Source organism: Stylophora pistillata, chromosome 5, assembly GCF_964205215.1.
Source record: "Stylophora pistillata chromosome 5, jaStyPist1.2, whole genome shotgun sequence".
NCBI lineage: Eukaryota > Metazoa > Cnidaria > Anthozoa > Scleractinia > Pocilloporidae > Stylophora > Stylophora pistillata.
In genome coordinates, this window is record NC_142523.1 from 33,388,677 (window position 1) to 33,413,411 (window position 24,735).

Sequence of the window (24,735 nt, forward strand, 5' to 3'; positions counted from 1 at the left end):
GGTCTGATTTTCACTATTGCTTAAATAGTGCTTTACTGCGAAGGATCGTGCACATATACGTTTCATAACCGCAGTTCATATATATGTATTTCATATATATTTGTTGTTTGATTTATCATCTACGGGTTTATGTCGAATTAATTTGATGGCCTGCTCCCAGTTGGCTTGTTAGCTCAATTGGTAAAGCGCTGCACTAGTATCGCAGAGGTCAGTGGTTCGAATCCCGTACAGGCCTGAATTTTTTTTTTTTTTCAGGTCTGATTTTCACTATTGCTTAAATAGTGCTTTACTGCGAAGGATCGTGCACATATACGGATTTTCTTATGTGGGTTTCTGTTTCTCTTTGATCTGAGCAGCACTTATACGCATCCACAGATCTCGAATAGCCGCGAAAGCTCTATGTGCTACACTTGTCACAACTGTAACGGATTGATTAAGGTTTGATAACTGGGATGTGAAAAATTTGTCGGTTTAGACGGTTTTGCCTGCGGTTTTCGGTTTTGATCAAGCTTTTTTCGCGTTTTGGATGATTTTTTCCCTACGGTTTTGCGGTTTCTAGTAGACCCCTACACCCCCTCTAACAAGAAAACTTTATTATTGCTAGGTGTTGGCTTTAAGTTTTCACTCTTACGCTTATAAGCGGCAACCAAGGCTTATAAGTCACTCTGGTTCTCACGTTCAATTGTTGGAACACCATAAACAAGTTTCTAGTATCAATGTTGACTCGAGCAACTAAATAAACGCCATTTACCTTCAGCCTTGTCAGACTGTCCATGTCCTGAGTCTGAAGGATCTGACCACCCTGACTGCAAAAAAAAAAAAGAAAGAAAGAAAAAAATCAAAAACAAAAACCGAGATGAGAACTTTAAACCCATTTATAATTCTGTGTGCACATGAGAAAGTTTATTGGTTGGAATAATAAATACATCAAAATACAACGAAAAAAAAAAAAAAAACAGGGGGGGGGGGAGGTGATGGTAATACCAAATAACTATTGCCTCTGTACAGGCATCAAAAAGGGTTCCAAAGTTCCAACTTCTGAAATTATGAATGAAGCTTTCAAACTTCATCCCTAAAGGATTTTTTAAACAAAACTCACTAAAAAAATGATCAAGGTGTGTAGTCCTCCATTACAAACACTATCAACTTATGAGTCGGGGTTGAAAAGTTTATTCAAGCTGTGCCAGCTCCACACTCAAGCATGCTAGAATTGCTGATGATGAAACCTCCATTGGCAATAGATTGTACAATCTCAATTCACACGGAAACTTTTCCAATTTTCCACTCTTCTACGAAATACAAGGTGGTGTTTCATTCTACATTCAAATCACTTGTGTTTTTATCTAAAATGATAATAACAATAATAATAATAATAACAATAATAATAATAACAGTAATAATAATAACAACAATAATAATAATAATAATAACAACAACAATGATTATAATGACAGTAGTAACTTATCTTCCATACCTCATCACCAAAAGGTACTAGTGTGTTAAGTGGCATATCCTCTGTTTTCATTGGTTGTGACGTATCCATTGCCTCCATTTCATTACAGTTTTGAAGTTCTTGCAAAACATCTAAATCTCAAATAGGACAAATGACAGGGACTCAAATCAACCCTACCTACACATCTCTAACATATCTATTCTACACCGACTCATAATTAACTCAAACCTGTCAAAGATACCTGCAATTACTTATACAGCTGTAAAGATACCAATACATAAGGCTCTAGATGTCAGTATGTGGTTTAGTGTAAACAGTGATACTTTAATCTGATAAAACTCTTTAAAACTGTGAGATATCCCTTTGCAAGTCTGGTTGGTGGTGTTAAAAAACAAAAAAGAAAGGATTCATCTCCTTAAATTACTCTTCTGATATCATATGCATGGTTTTTTGCTTACCTTTGCAACTTTCAGAATGTAAAAATGTATCCAAGATATCCAGATCCTAAGAAAGGAAATTCCAAGATAACTATTTTTAATTAAGAATCTTTTCCCACGTGTTACACCTTTAACACAATACGTCACGCATTCAACATTGATGCCCTTAGTCTCAAAATCCAATTTTTAAGAAAACTGTTCTCAATGTTTAGGACTTTGTGATGGATGTTGACATAGTGCTTGGGATTGTAAATAACTTGCATCATTAATTAGTAAAAGAAATTGATATTTTAATGTACCAATTTTAAATAATCCACATGATGATTTTCAATCTACAATGGGGATTCCAGTATGTATTTGTCATTAATTAAACCTTTAATTCCCAACATCTCATTACTGAGCTATTCTCCTTATTGTTTGCCATACAATCTTATGATGTTAGTTCTGAGAATTTGGTATAAAATCTTACTTATTAAATAATTCCCTAATTGTTATTTTTCTTTGCTTGTCTTCTAGATATTGTACTGATATTGTACTGATATTGTACTGATATACACCGAATCGAAATATGGCGTCCAATTTGAATTGCTGTTGTTCTGGACTTATTAGCCTCTCACACATGTGATAATCCTTTTGTGTTTCCATGTGAAGACAAGGCTAGTAAGTCCAGAACAATGGTAATTCAAATTGGACGCCATATTTCGATTCAGTGTATCGTACTGTCTGATATTGTACTGATATTGTACTGACATTGTACCGATATTGTACTGATATTGTAAGGAGAAATTCTGTCACTCATAGGAGTTAAGGGGTTGAACCAACTGTAAGAGATTTAGATGAATAACAGATTTAATATACATACATACCTGAGGTCTGATTTCAGGCATATTCTGACTTTGCAAGGTTGCCTCTCCAGGAGCAGGAGCAGTTGCTGCTATTAAAAGTCCAAAAAAAAGAGATCAACCAAGTCTTCGAAAATTAGATTGGTCATAGCATTTAATCTATATTCAATAGCATGTGAACTTGACATGATAAATGCAATATCTGCAGGGGATACTGCTTTTAACATGTTGAGTCCAAAGTCTACCTAGTTTCCAGGCCCTTAGGCCGGACTCAAGCTTGAGAGCAAAGTACACAAGGTTACAATTATTGCCAACTCTTTTATGAGGAGCATGACGCACAAGACTTCACATGAATCGTCTATCAAGAAAACCACTGATTCATTTTTTTTTCATTTAGAGGCACGGGTGGTCTTCAGTGATTCTCCATAAGGTTTAATAGTCTGATCCAGGTAGACCAAATGACATATTAATTAACACAATGATCTTCCTAATGATGTGCATTTGATCATATCCACATGTTAATTTGCCCAACATAAATATTAAATAATAATAATAATTATTTTTAAAATTATTTATTATTATTATTATTATTATCATTATTATTATTATTATTTCACAACCTTTGACCATATGTGAATTGCAAATAGTCATTTTTACATAACCTACAATCTAGTAGACTGTAGAGTAGTCGAGATCCATCTGTTGATGGTGAGATTGAGTAAGGATCTCACAACTTTCTGTACATACTTTGACTGGTATAGTAGGCATTAGGTAATGATTGCATGGTTGCTGAATGAAGAAAATTTTGTGAAGTCTCTTAAGTGCTTTAATAGTTTGCTGATAATTAACCTACACTTGAAACACTCACTGTTCATCTGAGGAGCTCCAAGCATTGAATATTGCATCACTTGTGATTTTATTTCACTTGTACCCGTAACCTTATAAAAGAATCATGAAAAGGTCTGCATTCAATCATGATGAAGAGTTAACTTCCACTTACCACTTGCTAACTGTCATTGACTGAGTGACATCTGAGCCCATCTCAAGAGATCAAGTTTATCAAACTTAATATAAATACCTTGAAATATGTAATGAAAGATTGCTCTAATTGACAAGTAACAATCTTCAAATACTTTGCTTACAACAACTTCATTTACAACAAGGAAAACATCAGAGGGCTTTCAACTACTTCAAGAGGTCCTAAATCAGGTTGTATGCATATGCAACCAATTTGTAGAAGATCAAATTTTCAATCAAGCCTGGAGTTGACTGTGAAGTGCTACTGTCAATGACTTTTTTCTAGACTTTTTTTTCAAACAGTCATTTTCAATTTCAGTCTAAAAGATTAGTTATAAGCAAATTTTCACAGCCCGAAAAATCATAAATGAGAGAGAGAAACTGTGAAAGTTCTCTCATTGTCCTACATATAGCATGCCTTAGACAACTTCTGTAATTTACCTTATTACATCCAGGAACCTAACAAAGACATTTCACTCAGCAATCACCAGTAAGCACTTTTTGCAGAATCAAAATGGTATTTTGAAAAGAAAGACTTTTGACCCTAAAACCAGTTAATATCACCCTTAATTAAGACCCAAACGGCCTAAGAAGAAACAAAAATCCTCCAAAAATTTGAAAAATTCACCTTTCATCTGAACCAGTAGTGCAGTAATTTTGATAAAACTTTGATCACTAAGAGCAACACATTAAAGGAAGTGATCACCAACTAAAGAGGCTCCTGATTATGAAAGATATTCACCTTATCAGCAGCTTATAGGAAATGTTTAGAGAACAGCATGGAGAATATGCATACAGTCAAACCTGTATAAGCAGTCACCCAGAGGGGATGGCAGGGTATTTAACCCCCTAATACAAAGAGTAAGGGAGTTTGATGAAAAAAAAAACCATAAAATTGCCCTTTTATGCCAATTATAACTAGTTTTTGTTTGTCAATCATTGATCACTTAATGTACAAAAACTTGCAAAAAATACTACACACATCAATATAAGGAGATAAACTGAAATGGATTGAGTTTTACCACAGAAAGATATTCCTAATTTTATTTTTGTGGTTCCACTTCAAGTGACTGTTAGATCATACAAACAGGCCATTGGGACACAGTAGTTTGAGGATGACTGCAATGCTAAATATGGGTGACAATTACAATATACTAAATAAAGGGTAGAGATTTCAGGACTTTAAAAACTGGCTGCTCAATACAGGGTACCACTTAATATGGTGCAGCTTAATATAGGTTTGACTGTACTATAGGGGTGTAAAAGGTTAAAAAAAAATATGTATCATTGATAACAACATAACAAGTATATTTAACAATTTGCCTATATAGGGCAGGTACATTTACAGTGTGACAAAGTTGTCCCCTACACGGTAAATTACCTTTCCCTATCCCCTATCCCAATTTCGGGCCAGACCATAATGCTGGGAGCTACATTCTGTACTCTCTGCAATAATTGTGTGGGTTCCTTAACATCCCCTGCCAACCAGTACAGAGAAGATGCAGGAGACAGGGCCTATGGTTTTTTTATCCTTATCACAGAAGAATAGAATGTCTATCCATTTCTTGATATGGGAGAAAGGCAGCACATTCTCCTCTGTTATTTTGAGACCATGAGTGTTGGTCCGGTCAAGGGCTCAACCCTCGAACTCCTATCACTTGAGCTTAAACCAGGTGGCAGTGCACCTTACGTGCCTGATGTGTAACAATAAATCAATACTGACTGTTAACCATCAGTCACAATTACATCAGTTAGAGAGCATTGTAAATGAAATCTGCAAAATGTTTGGGGTACACTGCTGTGTAAGATGTCAAACATATAAACAAATAGAAAATTTTGCTACAATTTATGCCCTTCCAGGAAATTTAACATCCAATCTTTCATACCCCTTTCAATCAATTTAGTGTCCCATCATCTTTCCTATATTTATGCTTTTTGGTTTTCTTTTCATTGTTACCAGATCCCAAAGAATATGACACAACAGTAGCTTTAAAATAGCCTCCAACCAACAATTAATGCCTAATTATATAATTGAACCTGGGACTTTCACAAGATTACACACATAAGAAAAAAAATTAATCTAGTTTGTCATTTAATTAAAGGAGCAGTCAATCTACCTCTATCAATATATACAGTGCTGAATTTCCTTGAACTCGTTTTTTGATAGACTTTCCATCCCAAACACTAGGAACTCCATGGAAAAGTAACATACTTCCTTCCTTTTTACTGTACGAGGCACAGTAGAATCTACAACAAAAGTACAAGAACAAGTCAACAATCTTTCTGGTTTAATTAAATCAACAGGCTATTTTACAGTTGTGTACTTTGTTGTCAAGCCTTTGATCTGGAGTGAGGCTAAAGGTGACCTTTTTTTGATAGAGACCATTTTCTAGTTACCATATAATTACAATTATATTAAAAAGTACAGTCTTACCACTCTTTCATGTTAAGGTGGCTCCATAGAGGTTTAGCCTAATTATGGTGTGGGTGGTGGCTTGGTTATTTAAAAACTTTTTAAATTTTTTTTTCTGTTGTTAAATCACTGAAAGCTATCAAATAGAAAAAAGGTGAAGACTATTGATATTAATAAAAATTAATGGTTTCTATTCAAGAGCTGAAACACCAAAGAAAAGACTCACCAGCAGTAATTTGGCTTTGAAGTTAAATTAATTATCATGCAATTATTAGCTTTTTACAAGATTTTTTTTTCTGCCTCTTACATAGAACTGCAGGTCTTATGGAATTTTTTTGTCATTTGTCACTAGGAAGGGCACAGATATTTTGAACACTCCAATGAACCTAAGGTATAGAAATGTGGTAAATCTCACTCCACAGATCTTTTTTTTTCTTTTTCTCTCACATCATGGATAGAACTTTGCATGGAATGTGCAGTGTAATATCAGAGCAGGCCTAAACCTTCAAATCTTGCACCAACAAAAATCCCAGAGGAGCCTCCTTCAATCATGTAATATTAGAAATGCTTCAATGAATAGGGTATACATGTCATTAGAACTATAACCACATTTGACAAGTGTAGTTTAACCTAGTAATTTTGTTTCCCACAGTATTAAAATAGCCCACTAATCCATTATTAATTCAAATGATTCTCGGCCTACCTCTTACTAAGTCATTTAATGATTGCTGGTTAACTGTTCTTTGCTGAGTTGCTGAATTTAGGCAAATTACCTTGACTATAATGAGTTAGGAAGAAATTTCTATTATGGGGATATTATGTATGACAACAAGGTACGTGCTACACCTCGGCCACTGAGTCTTTTAAAGACTAAAAAAAATTACACAGTCATGTCATTCCTCTTTGATACCCTGATTAATACCAGTAGTGTGAGTTATCCATATATCATTGTACAAATAGCATTATAAGACTACCCACTAGCTGACAAAAAGCAAAAATTTACCTTTCATGTTTTAAAATAGGGAAAATCATTTTCAATTTTGTCTCTATTTCAGGAGCCGTCATTTTTGAAGAAATCTGCACACCAGTTTTGAACTGGCCTCTCTGTGATTTCTTGATCTGAGCCAATTCAATAGTGTTTGGCATGAGCACCATGGAGCCCTTTAAAGCAACATCTCCACTTCTAAAAACCACAACACTCTTCCCTTTTGTTCCTTTCCTGTTCTGTTTTCTGGCAGTGAATTCTTCAAATCCATCAGATGCTTCCTCTGCCTGTTTTGTGAGACACATGACACTTTGGTAAGTGCAAACTGAGATGGTTGTATGACACGTTCCAATCAAAATTCCAATAATTTCTCATATGAGAAATAATTTGGATGAGCATGCAGTGCTATCAGCTCAGAATACTGGATAATTATAAATTGATTTCACAGTTTTCCCCATAAAACCTAAATGCAACACACCCTCACCAAACCCCTATTCAAGCAAAATTATTTGTTTATGCATGTATATGCACTAAATTAAAATTATGCAGTAAATGGTTTGAACCCAGGGGTAACATGTGAAGGTGTAGTCTGATCGTCCGGGTGAGTGTAGTCCTGAGAAGGACTGTTGTCGGTGGCAGTGACTGACGTTTCGACAACCTGTGCGGAAGTCATCATCAGAGTCAAGTGAAAGATTGTTGTTCTACTGACAACAATCATTCACTTGACTCTGACGATGACTTCCACACAGGTTGTCGAAACGTCAGTCACTGCCACCGACAACAGTCCTTCTCAGGACTACACTCACCCGGACGATCAGACTACACCTTCATAAATTAAAATTAATAACTTCTCCTGCAAAAACTATTTGACACTCTTCTAGCACACTATATATATTACCCTGGTAACTTCAGTGTTGAAATATTGAAATATTGTGCATTCTTCATTATAATTATGCGTTCTACTGACAACAATCATTGACTTGACTCTGATGATGACTTCCGCACAGGTTGTCGAAATGTCAGTCACTGCCACCGACAACAGTCCTTCTCAGGACTACACTCACCCGGACGATCAGACTACACCTTCATAAATTAAAATTAATAACTTCTCCTGCAAAAACTATTTGACACTCTTCTAGCACACTATATATATTACCCTGGTAACTTCAGTGTTGAAATATTGAAATATTGTGCATTCTTCATTATAATTATGCGTTCTACTGACAACAATCATTGACTTGACTCTGATGATGACTTCCGCACAGGTTGTCGAAATGTCAGTCACTGCCACCGACAACAGTCCTTCTCAGGACTACACTCACCCGGACGATCAGACTACACCTTCATAAATTAAAATTAATAACTTCTCCTGCAAAAACTATTTGACACTCTTCTAGCACACTATATATATTACCCTGGTAACTTCAGTGTTGAAATACTGAAATATTGTGCATTCTTCATTATAATTATGCTTTAATGCACAAACAGAGCTTGATGTTTTCTTGATTGCTCAAAGGTATGAATTACATGCTTAATTGTCTTCAGTAGTCAACCTGAATACTTCAGATATTCATGTAAAAATTTCCTTTCCTCCCAAACAATTTATTTACTCAATAAAGCATTTGAAATTTAAACACATTATAATTCAGACAGGATATAAAATAGAATTGATTTGCTGTGTCCAAAACAAATTTTTGAATTCAAGATTCGAGTGAAAAAGTTCAGAACTTCGATGATGCCAGAAGAAAAGCTTCTTTGAGCACAGCTGCCCTTTACATGCGTCTCTGTTAGGATAATTAATCTCACAGGATGAATTAAGTGCCAGATCAAGGTTCCTTAAAAATGAAAGTCTTACAGGAATGGTTGCTGATAATTGAAAAAAGAATGCATGCTGCTCGTTTGTTTATAAGGTCATGCAGCTTCTTCTTCTTCCGCTTTGGGAGGAAACACTGACTGACATACCATTTCATGGCTGTAAAGAAGTTAGACTACGATGAGTTTCCAAACAAAAGTCAGTCGAGCAGTGAACAAAGGGTGTTTTTTTTAAATCATATCAGTGATGTTTAATTAATAAAGCCCTGCTGGAGAGATTGGTGGTCATAAAACTCTTATCATGAACTCTTCTTTTCATTCTGTCAATTAAATTAAACCAAATGGTCTAAAGACCTAAACCACAACATGCCTAGGTAATCAGGAAATTTAGGACCTTAGCAAGACACTTAGATATACCCTTAGCCACCCAATAAGTGTTTTTAATTACTCTCACTTACTCCACTGTTCCTTTGGGCTGGACTTCTATGGTGCTTATTAAGATCCTCACTTAGGGGATAAGGGGGTTTCATTGATGCTAAATCAGACTGCTGGGGCATGGTGTTTGAAGTAGTAACCCCTAGGATAAAATTGATCACAAAATAACATAAGATTTCTACCTTTATTTAATGGAAACAAAAAATTTTCATACACAACACCATAAAAACCAAATTGCATTTTTGTGCTTTTCTGTTTGTTTTGTAGAGGAATGTCTGTTCACATGAGATTGTCCTCTCCTATAACGGCTAATAAATTATATCTACTATATGTTAAAAGTTTGATAATCACTTACACACTGCATGTTCTGATCTGGCAAAGTTTTTACAGATGCCAAGGTTGACTTCTCCAAATAACTCTGCATTTTTCACAAGCGCAATCACATGGCCACCTTTTGCACCAATCACTTTCACACCATTCACGTAATGGATCTCATCTCCAACCTGGAGGTTACCATCCAAGTCTGCAGGACCCCGTCTGTCAATTTTACTTATTGTCACCTATAAAAAAAAACAATTCTATTGTTTAATTGTTTACAAAAAGCCAACAAATAAAAGTAGACCATCAGGAACTGCATCAAACAAAATATTCCTTTTCCCAAATGATATATGCAACCAGAAATTGACTGTACATACATATAGAGGTGTTTAGAGTACCTGCCAGCTATTCAAATTAGAGAGAATTACATCAAAATAAATTTCCTTTTCCTAACCTGTGTGCCATACTCTTGACCTCCAATGACATCAAAACCAAAACTCACTTTGCCCTTTTTAAGATTCACTTGAATGATAAAGTTTGAATCAGGGCCAGCTGAAGGAGACAGTGATTCTGGAGCATTCAAGTTTTCCATCAACCTGAAAATAAGTTTGAAGATAAGATTACTGAGTTATTCTCCTTGCCAAGTCTCGTATAAATTGAACCTCTGTTTCAAAAATTGCAATATCACAGATGAACATCTATTTTGTTTATAAGCTTCCTTCTTTAAACATTTGTTTTAACATTACAAATTGAAGACACGTGTCCAGCAAGGTTTACATTATTTTTTTCTTTTTATTTTGCATTCTGGTCCATTAGTCTAGTCCTTAGTAGAGGTTTAGATTATCGAAAACGAGGCCGTCTCCTGCAGTGTAACCGTGCTTTACTTAATCAAACTTTCAAGGTGACACAGTGCTATTACTGACACCATCCAACTAAAAACATTCCCAGCATGCCCGATTAGCACTGGTAACGCAACGCGTGACAGAACATCTCGCATTTAATATTTTGAAAATCATCAAGCTCCTTTTGTTAAGAAGTCAAATGCAGCATTTTTTACTATTCTGAGGGACCAAACATGAGAAATTAATCCAGTAAGCTTTCTCTAGTCGTGTGATTATAGGAGTTAATTTACAGTGAAGCGCTCTCTAGGTCGGCGCTTGTCGTTGACAACAATATGCACTTGGTAGAGCGCTGCATATTGGTAGCAATTGGTAGCAACATGCAATTGGTAGAGCGCTGCACTAGTATCGCAGAGGTCAGTGGTTTGAATCCCGTACAGGCCTGATTTTTTTCAGGTCTGATTTTCGCTATTGCTTAAATAGCGCTATCTACTGCGAGGATCGTGCATCATACGAATATGCACCATTTAGCTCAGTGACTACAGCTTTCGCTCTAATTCTTACGCCAAAACAGATTTCTTACGCCAAAACAGATTTCTTACCTCAAGTTTTTCATGAAATACAAGAGCGCTTCTGCGTTGCCTAAAATGTATACTCGGTGGCAAGGGAGCGACTGGAAGAGTCTGACTATAAAACCTAAAAATTTTGAATTTTTCACGTTCCAACGGAAGCCAAACAGTCGAAGTAAAAGTTCAAAAATCTTGCTAAAAGATAGTTTTGCAGCCCAGGCTTGTAAAATATCCGAGAGAATACAAACAGCTGCATTAAAAAGTACGCGTGGAAGTTCGATTAATCTGCAGTGCAGATCAAGTACATCCTGATCGAAAAACCAATCATTCTATGAATCTCATGGGAAATAAGTTCACCGAAAGTAATTTGACAAGAGGAACCAAACTTAGAGGAAATAGCACGCACCATCTATTTTAACATTAGCCTAACACACGTCTAATCGAAGGACGACAAACAGAAAGCGACAAAGGTTGTTAATGCGTTCATGAAAAATAAATAAAAGATTGGAGGGCGAAAAATACCCAAATCCCAAATTTAAGACGTACCTTCGCCGCGAAAAAAGGTACTTCACTTACCTAGTCGCTCAGCGTTGGTTGATATACCGTCCACGATGGGGCTAAAGACGCATATCTGCGAAGAAACCTGAAGAATTATGCTTCCTTGACCTGGTCGCTAACTAAGATATAGCGTGGGTGTCTAGACGAAGAAGTCACGGGACTGTTATAAATTTTAAAAACAAGATTATTGAAACCATATATGGGAAGCATCCACTGTCAAAACATAGTAACTATGGTCAAAAGGAAAAGGAGAAGAAAAATTAAATACACAAAGAGAAATAAAATTGATGAAATGAAATAAAATAAAATAAAAGCAAAATCAATAAAAGAATTGTTCAAAATACTTTTCGATAAACACGCATTCGTACACCCACAGTAAATATATTCCTAGCGATGACGGTCGATCGCCCGCTTATAATGAATTTCTAATGCTCCAATTACTGTCAAAAAAAATACTACCGTCACGTGGTGATCAGTTGATTGAATTTTAATGCCTCTACGTTCGCGGGCAAGTTGTTGTTTGTACGTTTTTCCGTTCTTGTGAAGGGGCGTGATCAGATTCCTTTAAACCAACGAAAAACCTAGAAAATTCCGTGCCTTCGTACATCGGTTGTTCGTAACACCCAAATGGTAGACGGTTAAACAATTTCTTCTCTCAAAATAAAGAAAACTTCCCATATGTGTCGTAAGAACTCAGATCTTGAACGTGTACTACTGCAGTGGGAACGAGACGTGACACTTACCTTAGGCTCTCAACGTAAGTTTATTAACAGCCTTCGATGGACCTAAATGTATCTTCGGCGGTGACGACTCCATATAAATTTTAATTATTCGACTTGTTATAAACAAAAGACAAAAGAAAAGCCACAATCTCGTGTCAAGACATGATTGAGAAGATCCTGTTTGTCAAAGACGATTTGCATTAATTACAAACTAAGGAAAACGCAAGTGATGAGGAGAGAGCGGCTGTATTTAGAAGGACAACGAAGAAGCTTCATTCCCTTCCACCCACATGAGATGCTTTGCAGTTCCACTTTCGGCGAGTCAGCCATCGGGGCGTGAAATGGAAGATGGTCCTTCAACTTTGTACTGCACTTCCAAATCCGGACGGCAGTGAATGGTTCTTCAAGGAAGATCGTGTTTTGAAGCCCAAGCTGCAGAAAGAAATATCTGTAGTATGTTTGAAATTTGCGTTTTGTGACTGTACGCGTGAAGGCAATTGTTGTGCAAACCGAAAATGTTTCTGCTTGCAATTGTGAAGACTTTTGCAGAAACACTACAAACGGCTTCAGAAACCGGTAATTAAATAAGCTATGTGCGCGAAAAGTTCCGAGTTCCCATTTTCCATATTTATGTCGCCTTTTTACAAATTTTTGTGAACGTTTCATCGTTATTTAGTAAATAAACCCCTTCGGGCGGCTGGTATTTCGGCTGATAATGTCCACGTCTGAGAGATTGTCCGAAAAATGAATATTTGGCCGAGAAGCGAAGCTTCGAGGGCAAATATGAAATTTTGAGGACAATCTCCCAGCCAAGGACATTATCAGCCGACATACCAGCAAGCCAGAACGGGGTTTATTTATTTTATAACCCTCCCATTAATTTTCACATCGCAATTAAACTGCGCGTAAACACAGTAAAAAAGCCAGTGGTGATCTGATGGCGAATGCGCGTGATTGACGAAGGCAACCAAAAAAGGAACCTGCTTGGTTTCCTTCCATGTAAATAGGAGAATAGAAAGTTGAAACTCTTGTGTTGACTATGTTTCTTTTTCACGGAAAAAATCGGAGGACAAATATCGACGCAGACGGGGCTTATTGCGTGATAATTGTCCTGTGATTTTGCACCACGTGACGTAAAGTAACCATAATCGTATATATTTTGCGTGGCAGCAACGGTTGTTTGTTTTGGGGGCCTTTTAAAATTTTGGGCGGGAAATTAGCGCGCAGACTAGCAAAATTGATCTGATTGCGCATGCCTGATGTGTGACCGCTGTGCATTGTGTTCCCTTCTCGAGCCTCCTTTCCTTACATTCATAATGGCGTCGAAAGTGTGAGTTGCTCCGGTTTGTGTTTTTCTACGATAATCAACTAATCTAGTCTTGAAAATGTTAAAAAAGAAGACGAAGGCCCTATATCGCTTACATTTAGTCAAAGGGAAGGTTAACCCTTTTCATAATAAGGAATACTTCCTCTGTCAGCTCGTATCCAGATCCCACTGTGGGTAGGGATCCGATCTTTGGACAACTGTTTGGCCGTGAAGGTCTGGAAACGGGACTACTTCCAGAGTGTAAGAGATTTAGGGTTTTCAACTCAAGTTCTCAAATTTACCGATAGAAAAGTTAGTTTTCAGCTATCGTGTTCTTGGATATTTACAGCGATAACATTTGTTGCCTCTGAACATCAGAATAGTTTTTAGAGGGAATTTTTTTAGTTCTTTAGTAACAGGTCTCTTTTTTACCCTCTGATTTGGCGATGTCCGAATGTCCTTAACTATGCTTTAAGTATACAGGTTACAAAATTTAAAAGTTATCCGCCCTTCAAGTCATTGTCAACAAAGGTTTCGTGCAGATGGGTTTTCACACTTCTCGAGTTAAAGTCAAGGCAACCTATTAATTTACGCATTTCGTGGACATTTAAAAATAATAAACTTGAAACGGAAAAATAACGTAGAAAAATGGCACTTAAATTTCAGGAAATATCTTAAGTTTAACAATATTTTCAATTTTCATTCTTGCTCTGTTTAAAATCATTCACAGAGAGGATATCGCTCGTTTCTTCTTTTACTAGTACTACGTTTTCTTAAAAAATCTGCTGATTGACAGCTATGGATGGAATCACGTCACTTAGCGTTCTGTTCTACAAATCCTACTCTCTGGTCGGTGCCAAAGCGAAAAAGATTAAAAATAAAATATATCGATTCAAATCTCTCAAGGATTATTATAATTGAAATCGGTTAACCTTCAAAGCAAGAAACCGCGCCAAACGAAAATTTCCTATTATGAAGTTTATTAGAAAAGAAAACTTTACATCAATACGATACAGCAACGAGAGAGGTGATTACCAATGCCGTAAAATAGCGATGTTTTCTCATTGGCTCGGGTTTTTTTAGTTCCCCTTTGTGACTCTCCTACTTAACACTTTTTCAAAAGAAGAACTTTACACCTGCATGGAAACTAATATGCAAATCATTTTAGTTTAGATTGAATTGGTTTTCAAATGAAAAAAAGATTGTCTAGTGATTGTGGTTATCAGAAAAAAACGATTTACTGGGTAGAAAGTTCATCGCTATTAAGGTTTTCACTTGGTCATCATGTGGAATTAGGAATCATTTCCCCGACAGAAGGTAGGTCGTGTTTTTCTTTTTTTCACTAGAGGACAAGAACACACCACATCGTATTGAAACAAAGTGCCGAGTGAAAATCTTATCTCTTAAGCGATAGCTTAGACTACGTATATTTTATTACATTAGTTTAACGTAATTCAGTTTAATTTTTTTTTAAATTGAAGGAAGAAAAACGATAAATTTGTACTGTTTTAGCAATAGAAACTCACAACAAAATGCATTTTAGCTACATGCAAAAAAATAGAAATACTGTAAAGATTTTGAACAAATAGCATACTTCAATGCATCAGTACTTTCGCTTCCTGGTACAGCTTGAAATAAATATATTTTCATTTTGAATTGCTGAACATTTTTCGATTGGATGAGTTTCCGTACTCTTTGCGACGTGATTAGGTTTGGTTTATCCACGGAGTTCATAATCATTGGTCCGTTGATCTCTCTCCATTACGATAATTGTTGGTTCTTCTTCATAGGCCCACGTTCGAGTAGATCTCTACTCCGTCGCTCAAGCCCGCAAATTCAACTGTTTTTTAATTTTACTTCAACTTTCAGACCCAAGCTTTTAGCATGAGAAACAGAGTACTTCAAAAGTTCCCAAACTTCTACGCCATTTACACCTCGTTTTCTGTCTTCTTCACTTTCAGACTGAAACTTTCAGTATAAAAATCACTATGCTCAGCCAACTTCCCAACCTCACGCATGGCTTGACTTCTACCACATTTGTTCCGCTGCTAGATAATTCTTGGTATGACTGGCTCAATTCGTCCCCGATGATCACCAGTTTATTAGCGACTGATTCAATCGCCTCCATGGTTTTTTCGTGTCCTGAATTTGCAACAGAAGATAATTGTTCTGTTTGACCAGACTTATAACCTCGCTTGCCCATGTTGGGTTCTTTCAGTAAATTGTATCTCCTGCCTGATCGAGTAAGTTTTGACATTATTACTTACTGAACTCTCACTGCAAAAATCGCTATGAAAATGTTTGTTAAATATCAAAAATTAATGTTCGTTGGAACCTTTCGTAACCCTTAGGCCATGTGTAACTTGTAAGTATCTTTATTGGCAATTATAGAGTGTTAATCATTTGAAACCACTACTTGATAAAGTTTGCCCTGTTCTCCTGATTCGCAAATCGAAAAAACCCCAACAAAAAGGCACATTTTAATGTTGAAAAAACACAGCTCGACTGAACATCAAAAACTTATCAGTCTGCAGATAACATTGACTGCAAATTTCTGTTGAAAACTGCACTGAAATATTTGCGTATTTTTAATTTAGCCATTAATACCTAGTCTTCATACCTAGGTTCAGCAGACGATAACATCCAAAGAGTGAAATTCAACTTACCCAAAAATATATCTTTTTCCATTACTTGATTTGACGTTTTTCCCGCTAGCGCTGACTGTGGCATGAACTAGTATGAGCCGAGGGAAAGATGCGGTTCTTTTATAGGTCAGGGGTGCTCCATTAAATCACGAATCGCGAATGAAAACATCACGATATCACCCTTAGGAACACTGCATCACGCGCGTTTCACGGCACAAAATCACGACAGCAAATTTCGATAAAGAATTGATTCATGTTATGCTACTAAGGTTAATAGTAAAAAAAATTCTCTTCCAGAGAACCTGTACTGACAAACTTTACCAAACAAAATTGAGTAAACTGAGCGTGAAATTCGATATATCATTTCATGTTGTTCGCATGAAATAAAGCCCTATGTTGTTTCCAACCAATATGAAGCCATGATTCTTTACCTCCTTAATTCAAGTGTCATAAATTGTCTTTAATACTCACGACATGCTTGGTATGTAAATATATTAGAAAAACAATGCTCAGATTGAGAATCTCGGAGCTACAAAACTAGTACAGAAAAACTGCCACTTCTACAGATGTAAATAGCAATATAGTTAATATTACATTCAGTTAGGCATGCTGTATTTAAAGTGTATTTGCAGAAAAATATTTTTGATTGTTTCATTAACAGCCTTGGTAGTGTTGTTTTGGAGAAGTTAACATAGCAGTGTAAATAATGAAGGTTTGTCTAATATTTTCTTCCAAACTGAAATCTTTGTAACATCTAAATTGTCACTTGCCACTTGGTCAGTAAGTTGAAAAGTTAGTTTCGAGCCCTGTAAGAAATCTAGCTTTTGATATAGACAAGTCTACGTATTTTTAAAGATTATCACTGTCTTGATTGTAGCAACTGTGAGTGTAAGTGGATATCATGATCGACAGATTCAGATCTATAATCACGTACTGCTACCATGTATAACAAAATAATGAAAACAAAGATCGCTTCTGGACTTGCGAATTAACAACCGTTAACATACTCTTAACTGCCACAGTCATTACGTTGGTAAAGGAAATTAGCAAATCGTTTAAAAGTTTTCCTGTACGAATACATATCATTTAAACAAACAGTGAACTGGAGTTGAATACTAGAAACTTGTGTTGATTGTAAGCAGCTTTTTTTCTGCTCTATTTGGACAGTTTTCAGAATGGCAATCTGAATGAAATTTCAATTATCGAGCATATTGACACGCCAAACATGACGTAATTACTAATTCCAGTTCATAACATGCACTTCTTTGAGGCAGGACAAAAGATTCCCGCCCTCAAAGAGTGCAAAACAGTGCGATGATTTACTTCACGGTGCAAAACACGAAATCACATAAAGTCAAGGTTTTGAACCTCAAAATTTCTTGTAAGGACTAAAGAATGAAAATTAAACATGAAAACTCCATGTCTCTATCGTTAACTATGAAAATAATTTTTCACTTTTGTAAAATTTCCTCACGTGACGTTGTTCTGTGACGCCCTTCCGTGATACGTCGTTGCTAATAGATACGTGATCTCGTAAGATTTTGTTCGAGTTTCGTGATTTGTTGTTATTGTTTTGGACCCATCAAAGAGCTGCACATTTCTCGGAGTTCGTAACAATTCAAAGATTGATCCAGCCCCAGTAAGACGAGCGTGAAAGGCCGAGACGTGAAGCGTGAAGCGTCAAAACGAGCACTGTGCACTAACTCAACTAGTGAAGGGTAAATCACTAGGTAAGATTGGTTCGAGCACTTCTCTAATTCGACTTGTCACTCATGCAGCCAACTTTAAACGTAAAACAAGCCATTTCTAAAATATCTCCTCGATTCAATTCTCTCTTAACTCTTTCCTCATTTGGGGAATTTTGAAATTTGATCATCTGCGATTATATTTTCCATACAAAAATACAACAGTTAAAAATGCCCTAAGGGCCGAAACTGATGCACTTTCTCTAGATAGAGACATTTTAATACACACCTAAGCGAAAGGAAAACAACAAATATTTCATTTTCGCGCACTTTCTTCGGCTATTTTGCAATCTCGTGAAAACATTTGCATTTGTAGTAAAATGGCCAGTTCTCGATTTATCACTTCGATGTATTTAAGGATTAGAAAAAAGTAGGCGGAATCAAGGATAAATCAAGTCCTGTTTTTAGTATATATTTTAGACCTAATCTACCTTATGTAATCACAACATGTATTGAGAATAATTTCAACCTGGGATAACTTTTACTCTTGCAGGAGATACACGCCAAGGACAGCTTATAGTTCAAACTATTGCAAATCTGACCATGGACGGAGAACACTACGACTCAACTCGCACAGTGCCAGGTGCATTAGTCACCAAGTCGAGCGATAAACATACCACAGAGATGATTAAATCTGTGGCCAACAAGTTAGCTATCATCGGAGACGAACTGAATCAATCATACCAAGAATTCTGGTGCAGTGGAGTTTCCTTGGCAAGACCTGCAAATTCATGCGTAATATCAGAGAGTTGGCTTAAAATTGCGCTTTTCCTACTGACAGCTGGAGTCTGAAAGTCAAAACAAACAGAAGGCGAGACAGAAATGCAAGCAAATGTAATCTTTCAGGAAGGTCAGACCCCGCGTAAAAAAAATGTGGACAGTTGTTTAAGTATTACGCTTCCAGAAATGCCTGGAAAAATGCCTTACAAAAGAAATTTTACTACGAAGGCCATCTTAACAGAGTGTTAAATGCATAGAACATTTTTTGAAAAGCTAAGCCCAATGCTATTGTTTTTAAGAACATAATTTCGGTAGCAGATACCACAGACAGAGACAAATATTTCAGAAATGCAAAGAATAAATATAATGTTCTTTTTGCAAAGTTGTGAGCTTAGCTTAGTGACAATAATGATAAATTTCTGTTATTAAGGAGGCTCGAAAGGGTTTTCAACAATGAACAGCAAGCGCCAATCAGTAAAAGATATCAGGACTATCAAACTTATCATCAGGATAATAACTCGACATATGCATAACACTATGTTAGAGCAATCTTTTAAGGGGGTTCGTCAGGCATTATCTGTTGCCATGGCAACAGTACAGTAGTGCTAAAAGACCCTCTAAAACTCAGTTTTTGAAAGATATCTCAAAAACCAAGTCGGTGACCTAGTTTTTTTTTTCAAATTTCTTAAACGTCATCACATTCTCTACCTGTATACGTGATATAAAAAAAAACTACCTGGTAGAACTTGAATTATTTAGGAAAATGCTGTTTTAAAATGTAAAAAAATTTCCACTAGATAAATTTTTTTTTAATTTTCTTCAGGAATGCGTAATGATGTAAATAATTTGTATACAAAAAATCAGGGTAGGTCACCGAACTAATTTTCGAGATATTAGTTCATCACTTAACAAGGTTTATTTCCGGTTTTTGCAATTCTAGCTTACACTTTTATATCCGGTCACGCGTTTTTAACTATACCGCTGACTCACCGGCTCATTTTCGCGAGGACGAGTTCGTGTCCGCGCGATTAATCGATGGATGCCCTCAGAGCGGAAAAATCGTTCATCCTGAAGATGGATTCACATTGTTTTGTAGTTTTACACCTTCCTGAAAAATAAGTCATCATTTGAGACTCAGACTGCTTACAGTTACGACATTTGGAAATGAACTCCGGAGAGAATTCTCTAGCGGAATTCGATATATCATGACAAGTTGATTTTTCAGATGGCGCCAATGCCAGTACTCCATTGAGGCCGGTAATGTTGAGTTTCTCGTACACAGATTGTAGTGTAACATGAGACAAACCAGCATCTGCCAGCTTCTGGACCATGTTTGTCGAAAGATGAAGCTTTCTATCGAACGTCTGGATGGTATCTTGTCGTTGTTAAGTAAGTAAGTAAGTAATTTTATTTAACCACATATCGCATATGAGCTATAGCTCGTTTAAATGCAAATGTGGAAACCCACCCATCCCACCCCAGGGGAGGACATCCATCACACAGTAATCTCGTGCGTGGGAAATTAACGTCTCCTGCCCCTAACCCTGCAGGAGACGGGACCTCCATTTATTCGTCCCTATCCGAGAAGACTAGAATATCTAACCATTTCTAGATGTTAAAGAAAGGAAGCATATTCTTCTCAGTTAATTTTAAGACCCTGAGTGTTGGTCCGGCCGGTATTGAACTCTCGACCTCCCGCACAGCAGTCCGGCGCTCTCCCAATTGAGCTAACCAGGCGGCGAGGTTGTTCCGAGAAGATGGCTTGATCGAAGGCCTCATTCAGCGATGCACATGCATTTACCATGATTGACCGATATAATTATTGCTTATGTGCAATTTGAAGTGGAGGAGTGAAAAGAATTTCTAGTGAAAAGAATTTGCATTAACGTCTTCCAGATTGTCACGAGCGTCAAACTCAGTGGAAATTAGGGTTTCGTATACGTCAGTAATTTGTTGGTCGTCGCAGATTTCGCGAATTTCTTTAATTTTCGAGGTACTAGAGGTATGAACAAGACTTGGCTTAATTTTTCTTTTTTTTTCTCTTTTCCATTGCCATAACCGTGAACTTTCATTATTCCATTTTAAATGGAAAACAAAAAAAAATTTTGCAATCCTTTCTTAACAAATGCGAGTTTGCCTTTTCGTAGTTGTAATTGACAGTGTATCGAGGGAAATATCAACAATCTTTCTCACAAGTTTAAGATGAATATTTTATTTTAATTTTACCGTCTGTTGTTGAATTAGAATGAATATAAAGTCTCATCTACATTTTTACGATCCCTTGTTTACTGAAAATTATGTTTATTTTTATAGCAACATTTACACTTCTCCATTTCTGTTCATAAGACTGTCCAATGTTTACAATCCTGGATCCAACAATGATTTCATTTTCCTTTTCATCTTCCAGTGAGTTGTTCAGGAAAGTTCTCGGTCATTTCATTTTATTAGGAGTCAAATACAATGCGAAACAAATCGTAGCACTCAGAGGTATCCACTTAAATTTCTCGCGGAACAAAGTAAGACCTACAGAATGCACTCGACACGACTTTATTGATGGGGTGTCGACTTCACCATCCTCCTTTAGCTTGTTAATTAAAATTTTTTTGACCACTTTCGGCAAGAACCCTGCCATCCGAACACTTTCCTACCTGCTTTCAAGAAGTAAACTTTCCATTTTTGTTTCTCAAATAACCACTTCCGCTGGAAACAATAGAGCTTGAGGTACCCGGCAGTTTTTGAGACGCTCATGGCGGCCATGTTTGTTTACAACTCGCCCGCGGATCTGATCGCGCGCGCCATCGCTTATTTCTCTCGCGAGTAATAAGCTTGCGTGTATCTTGGAATCCATTCTCCCCGCGGTCAAAAAAACCCTTTCGAGCCTCCTTAAAAATAGACTCATTTGTTATTTGCTTCCCTGAAAACTCTGTAAATTTTTTTGAATTTTCCCCTTCGCTTTTCACACAAGGATGGCACCGAGTCCATAGAAAGTAATTAAGAAAATTAGAAAACCTGTTTACGTAACTACACAATTGTAAGATTTCTGGTAGAATCACGGAAAAGACATCTCAACACGCACCGCTGAAAAAGATGCGGCACAAACTGTTCCTTTTACAATAAAAAAAAGTAAAGCAAAAAGCTCGCTTATTCACTGGATAATAGGTTACATTACCGCTATCACCAGTCTACGACCGATAAGATCAATCCAGATGAGTTTAGAATCTGACAAACGCATTGCATCCAAAACTAAGTTATTTTGCATATCCATGAGTCACCATCCAGCTGAAAACAGCTGTTTTGAAAAGGTGTTAAGAGCAAAATATTACAATAGGAAAAGGAAGAAAAAGCCCGCCAACAGGGAAACACCTCTGTTAAATTGCATCCATGATTGCTCCTTAGAAATTCGCATCAGGACTTTTCTCCCTTACCTTTCAATAGATGAAGACTTCCCACAGTCACGCATTTTTTGCCAAAAGACGCCCTTACATGTTGCTTCGAAGTTTGACATCATCTGGAAATCCCGTTAACAAGAAATATTTGTGCCATGCGAAGTCCTGTAAAAATTATTGTTTTTCAAACTCTTCCAATTCATGACTATATTGAAAAACATACATAAAGACAAAAGGTTTAATTCACACTTACGGAAAGGTAAGCTGGAAAACCAGGAATCCCGAATTCCGCCGGAATTTTTCAACGTCTGTTTTTTTATTCATAACGACTCCGATGATTTTCCGAGGTGTACGAGCTCCGAATATACTCCGATAATTGACCCAAAGATTATTTGCTGGTTTCCGAAGTTACCCGAAGACCCCTTAAATTTTGAAGGCTTGTTTTTTCAATTCTTTTTTTTTTTCATTTTTCAAGATTTTTCCGAAGAGTGTTCGAGCTCCGAATATATACTGCGAGGATTAACCGAAAACTATCCGAGGGTCTGCGAAGTTACCCAGAGATCCTCGAGGAACAGTCGAACCCCAGCTTCATCTTTTTACCTATTTTTTTCTTTCATCTTTTATTTATTTATAATTATTAACCTATCTATTTGTTTAGCGGTATGCGTTCACTCCAACCATTCGTGCCCCAAGGTTTTCCTTTACCGCCGAAACCCATCATTCCTGAATATTCTAATCCTTCCTTTTCATTGAAGCTAAAAGGAAACATCTCAAAATGTAGCGAATATGAAGGAAGCTTTCAATAACACTCTCAATCTGTTGATACCATAGCAGTCGTTGGACGTTTAGAGGTGGACTGGTATCCAAATCTGTACTTAGATGGCAAAAAATGTTGAAAGTTAGGAAGAGCACAAAGATACTACCATATTAACACAGCTTGTCTGTGCACACGTCGTCCCTGGTTCCATACAGGCCACTTGCAAGATCTGTTGAGGAGAACTGAGGGAGGATTGTCTCTAACGGAATAGCTTATCACTTTCGTTAAGCAGTGCTTTCCCGGGATTGCAACTAAATAAATGGCAGACTGACTTAGGCATTGCTATACTTTCTTTGTACCCTTTAATGAATAATCGAGATCTCGATTAAAGGGAGGCTGACCATGTTAACCGATAATTTGACGAATGATTTGCTGATCATTATTTTGTTTCGCGTCCATTAAAAAATTAATGAGTTAATAATTAAAAATAAACGAAAGATAAAATAAAAAAATAGTTACAAAACAAATGAAGCTGGGGGTTCGATTGTTCCTCGAGGGTCTCCGGGTAACTTTGGAGACCCTCGGATAGTTTTCGGTTAATCCTCGGAGTACATATATTCGGAGCTCCTACACTCTTCGGAAAAATCTTGAAAAAAGAAAAAAATTGGAAACAACCAGTCTTTAAAAATTCAGGGCTCTCTGAGTGACTCCGGAAACCATCCAATAAAACTTGGGTTAATCATCGGAGTATATTTGGAGTTCGTACACCCTTCGGAAAATCATGGGAGTCACTTTGAATAAAAAAAAAAAAAAAACAGACGTTGACCAATTCCGGCGGAATTCCGGATTGCCGATTTTCCAGCTTACCATTCGAGAACCCGGCATGAAAAGACGACGGTGTCCAGCTTAGACATGCGGTCACCAAAGTCTGCAAAAATTCATTGAACGTACCACTTTCCGTAGATTGCATCCTCAGAGACCCAGGGGCTGCGAGTCGATTTCAAGTTGGGACAGAAGAGCCCCTGAGGACATTGTCTAACAAGATTAGTTCCAAACGGTCGCAGTCGTTCTGGCATCTGATTGGTGGCAGAAAATCTTTGTGCTTTTCTGCCCGATCAGAATGAACTGTGCTTTAGAGTGAGTCCTTTCGTGTGTTTTAACACGGACATATAAAAGAAGTTCAGTTGCTCGCCATGATCGTTTGGGCCGTAGAAAGATTTGCTCGAGGTTAAAAGTTTCAGTCTTAGCACACAATCGATCAGATTGTCCGCGAAAATCTTACCGGAAATTATACGGAATACTTTCGCAGGTACCATAAGAGACGTGTTTAAGAGTTTGCGAGGTTCGTACAAAACATAATGGTTGGAAGCGTTAATATGTCGCTTTAAACGTTAGACGACATTTAAGCTTAAATGTGTCTAGATTTTTTGTATAATTTGCTGTAACTGAAACTAGGCTTTTGTACATTATGCTAGCATTTTTTCGAGCATTTTATTGAAGCAAAAGCATTGTGCATTATTCGAGCATTTTAGTGGCATTTTCCCGGAAAATTAATTTTTTGCGAGAAAATAAAATAGAAATTAACTTTTTTCAGTCCCGCTTTTAATTCACCAAAAAAAACCAATACAGCTGAGTGGAGACTGAGGACAAGTCAGCGGTTTTACCTTTTAAGACTCAAAAGGCGGCCATATTTGTTTTCTTCGTGACCCGTGTAAGTTACATTGGTCACGAAGAAAACATAAACCTGTATACGTTGTCGTTCCTTGCAACACTTGT

At 36.9% G+C, this 24,735-nt stretch overlaps 1 protein-coding gene and 1 long non-coding RNA gene across 9 annotated transcripts in view; one reads left to right on the forward strand and one right to left on the reverse strand.

Annotated features, from left to right (window-relative positions):
* LOC111344456 (uncharacterized) overlaps positions 1-12,043 on the reverse strand; it is a 64,360-nt gene extending 52,317 nt beyond the window's left edge. For 2 of the 8 annotated variants that reach the window (XM_088761982.1, XM_088761976.1), the window contains exons 1-11: positions 11,697-12,040; positions 10,167-10,308; positions 9,750-9,954; positions 9,418-9,536; positions 7,166-7,434; positions 5,867-5,996; positions 3,601-3,670; positions 2,757-2,824; positions 1,912-1,957; positions 1,475-1,590; positions 752-806 (exon numbers count right to left, since the gene is read on the reverse strand). In XM_088761982.1, the coding sequence (XP_088618108.1) occupies positions 752-806; positions 1,475-1,590; positions 1,912-1,957; positions 2,757-2,824; positions 3,601-3,670; positions 5,867-5,996; positions 7,166-7,434; positions 9,418-9,536; positions 9,750-9,954; positions 10,167-10,304 (1,216 nt within the window). In that variant the 5' untranslated portion in view covers positions 10,305-10,308; positions 11,697-12,040. Of the gene's footprint in view, positions 1-751; positions 807-1,474; positions 1,591-1,911; positions 1,958-2,756; positions 2,825-3,600; positions 3,671-5,866; positions 5,997-7,165; positions 7,435-9,417; positions 9,537-9,749; positions 9,955-10,166; positions 10,309-11,696 lie in introns of all 8 variants that reach the window. The other 6 variants (XM_088761981.1, XM_088761980.1, XM_088761977.1 and 3 more) reach the window with 6 other exon arrangements.
* Positions 12,044-19,247: 7,204 nt separating this feature from the next.
* Positions 19,248-21,036, forward strand: LOC148731563 (uncharacterized). The gene is made up of 2 exons (XR_016000910.1): positions 19,248-20,197; positions 20,560-21,036. It is a non-coding gene; the product is annotated as an uncharacterized LOC148731563 (long non-coding RNA).
* The last annotated feature ends 3,699 nt before the right edge of the window (positions 21,037-24,735 follow it).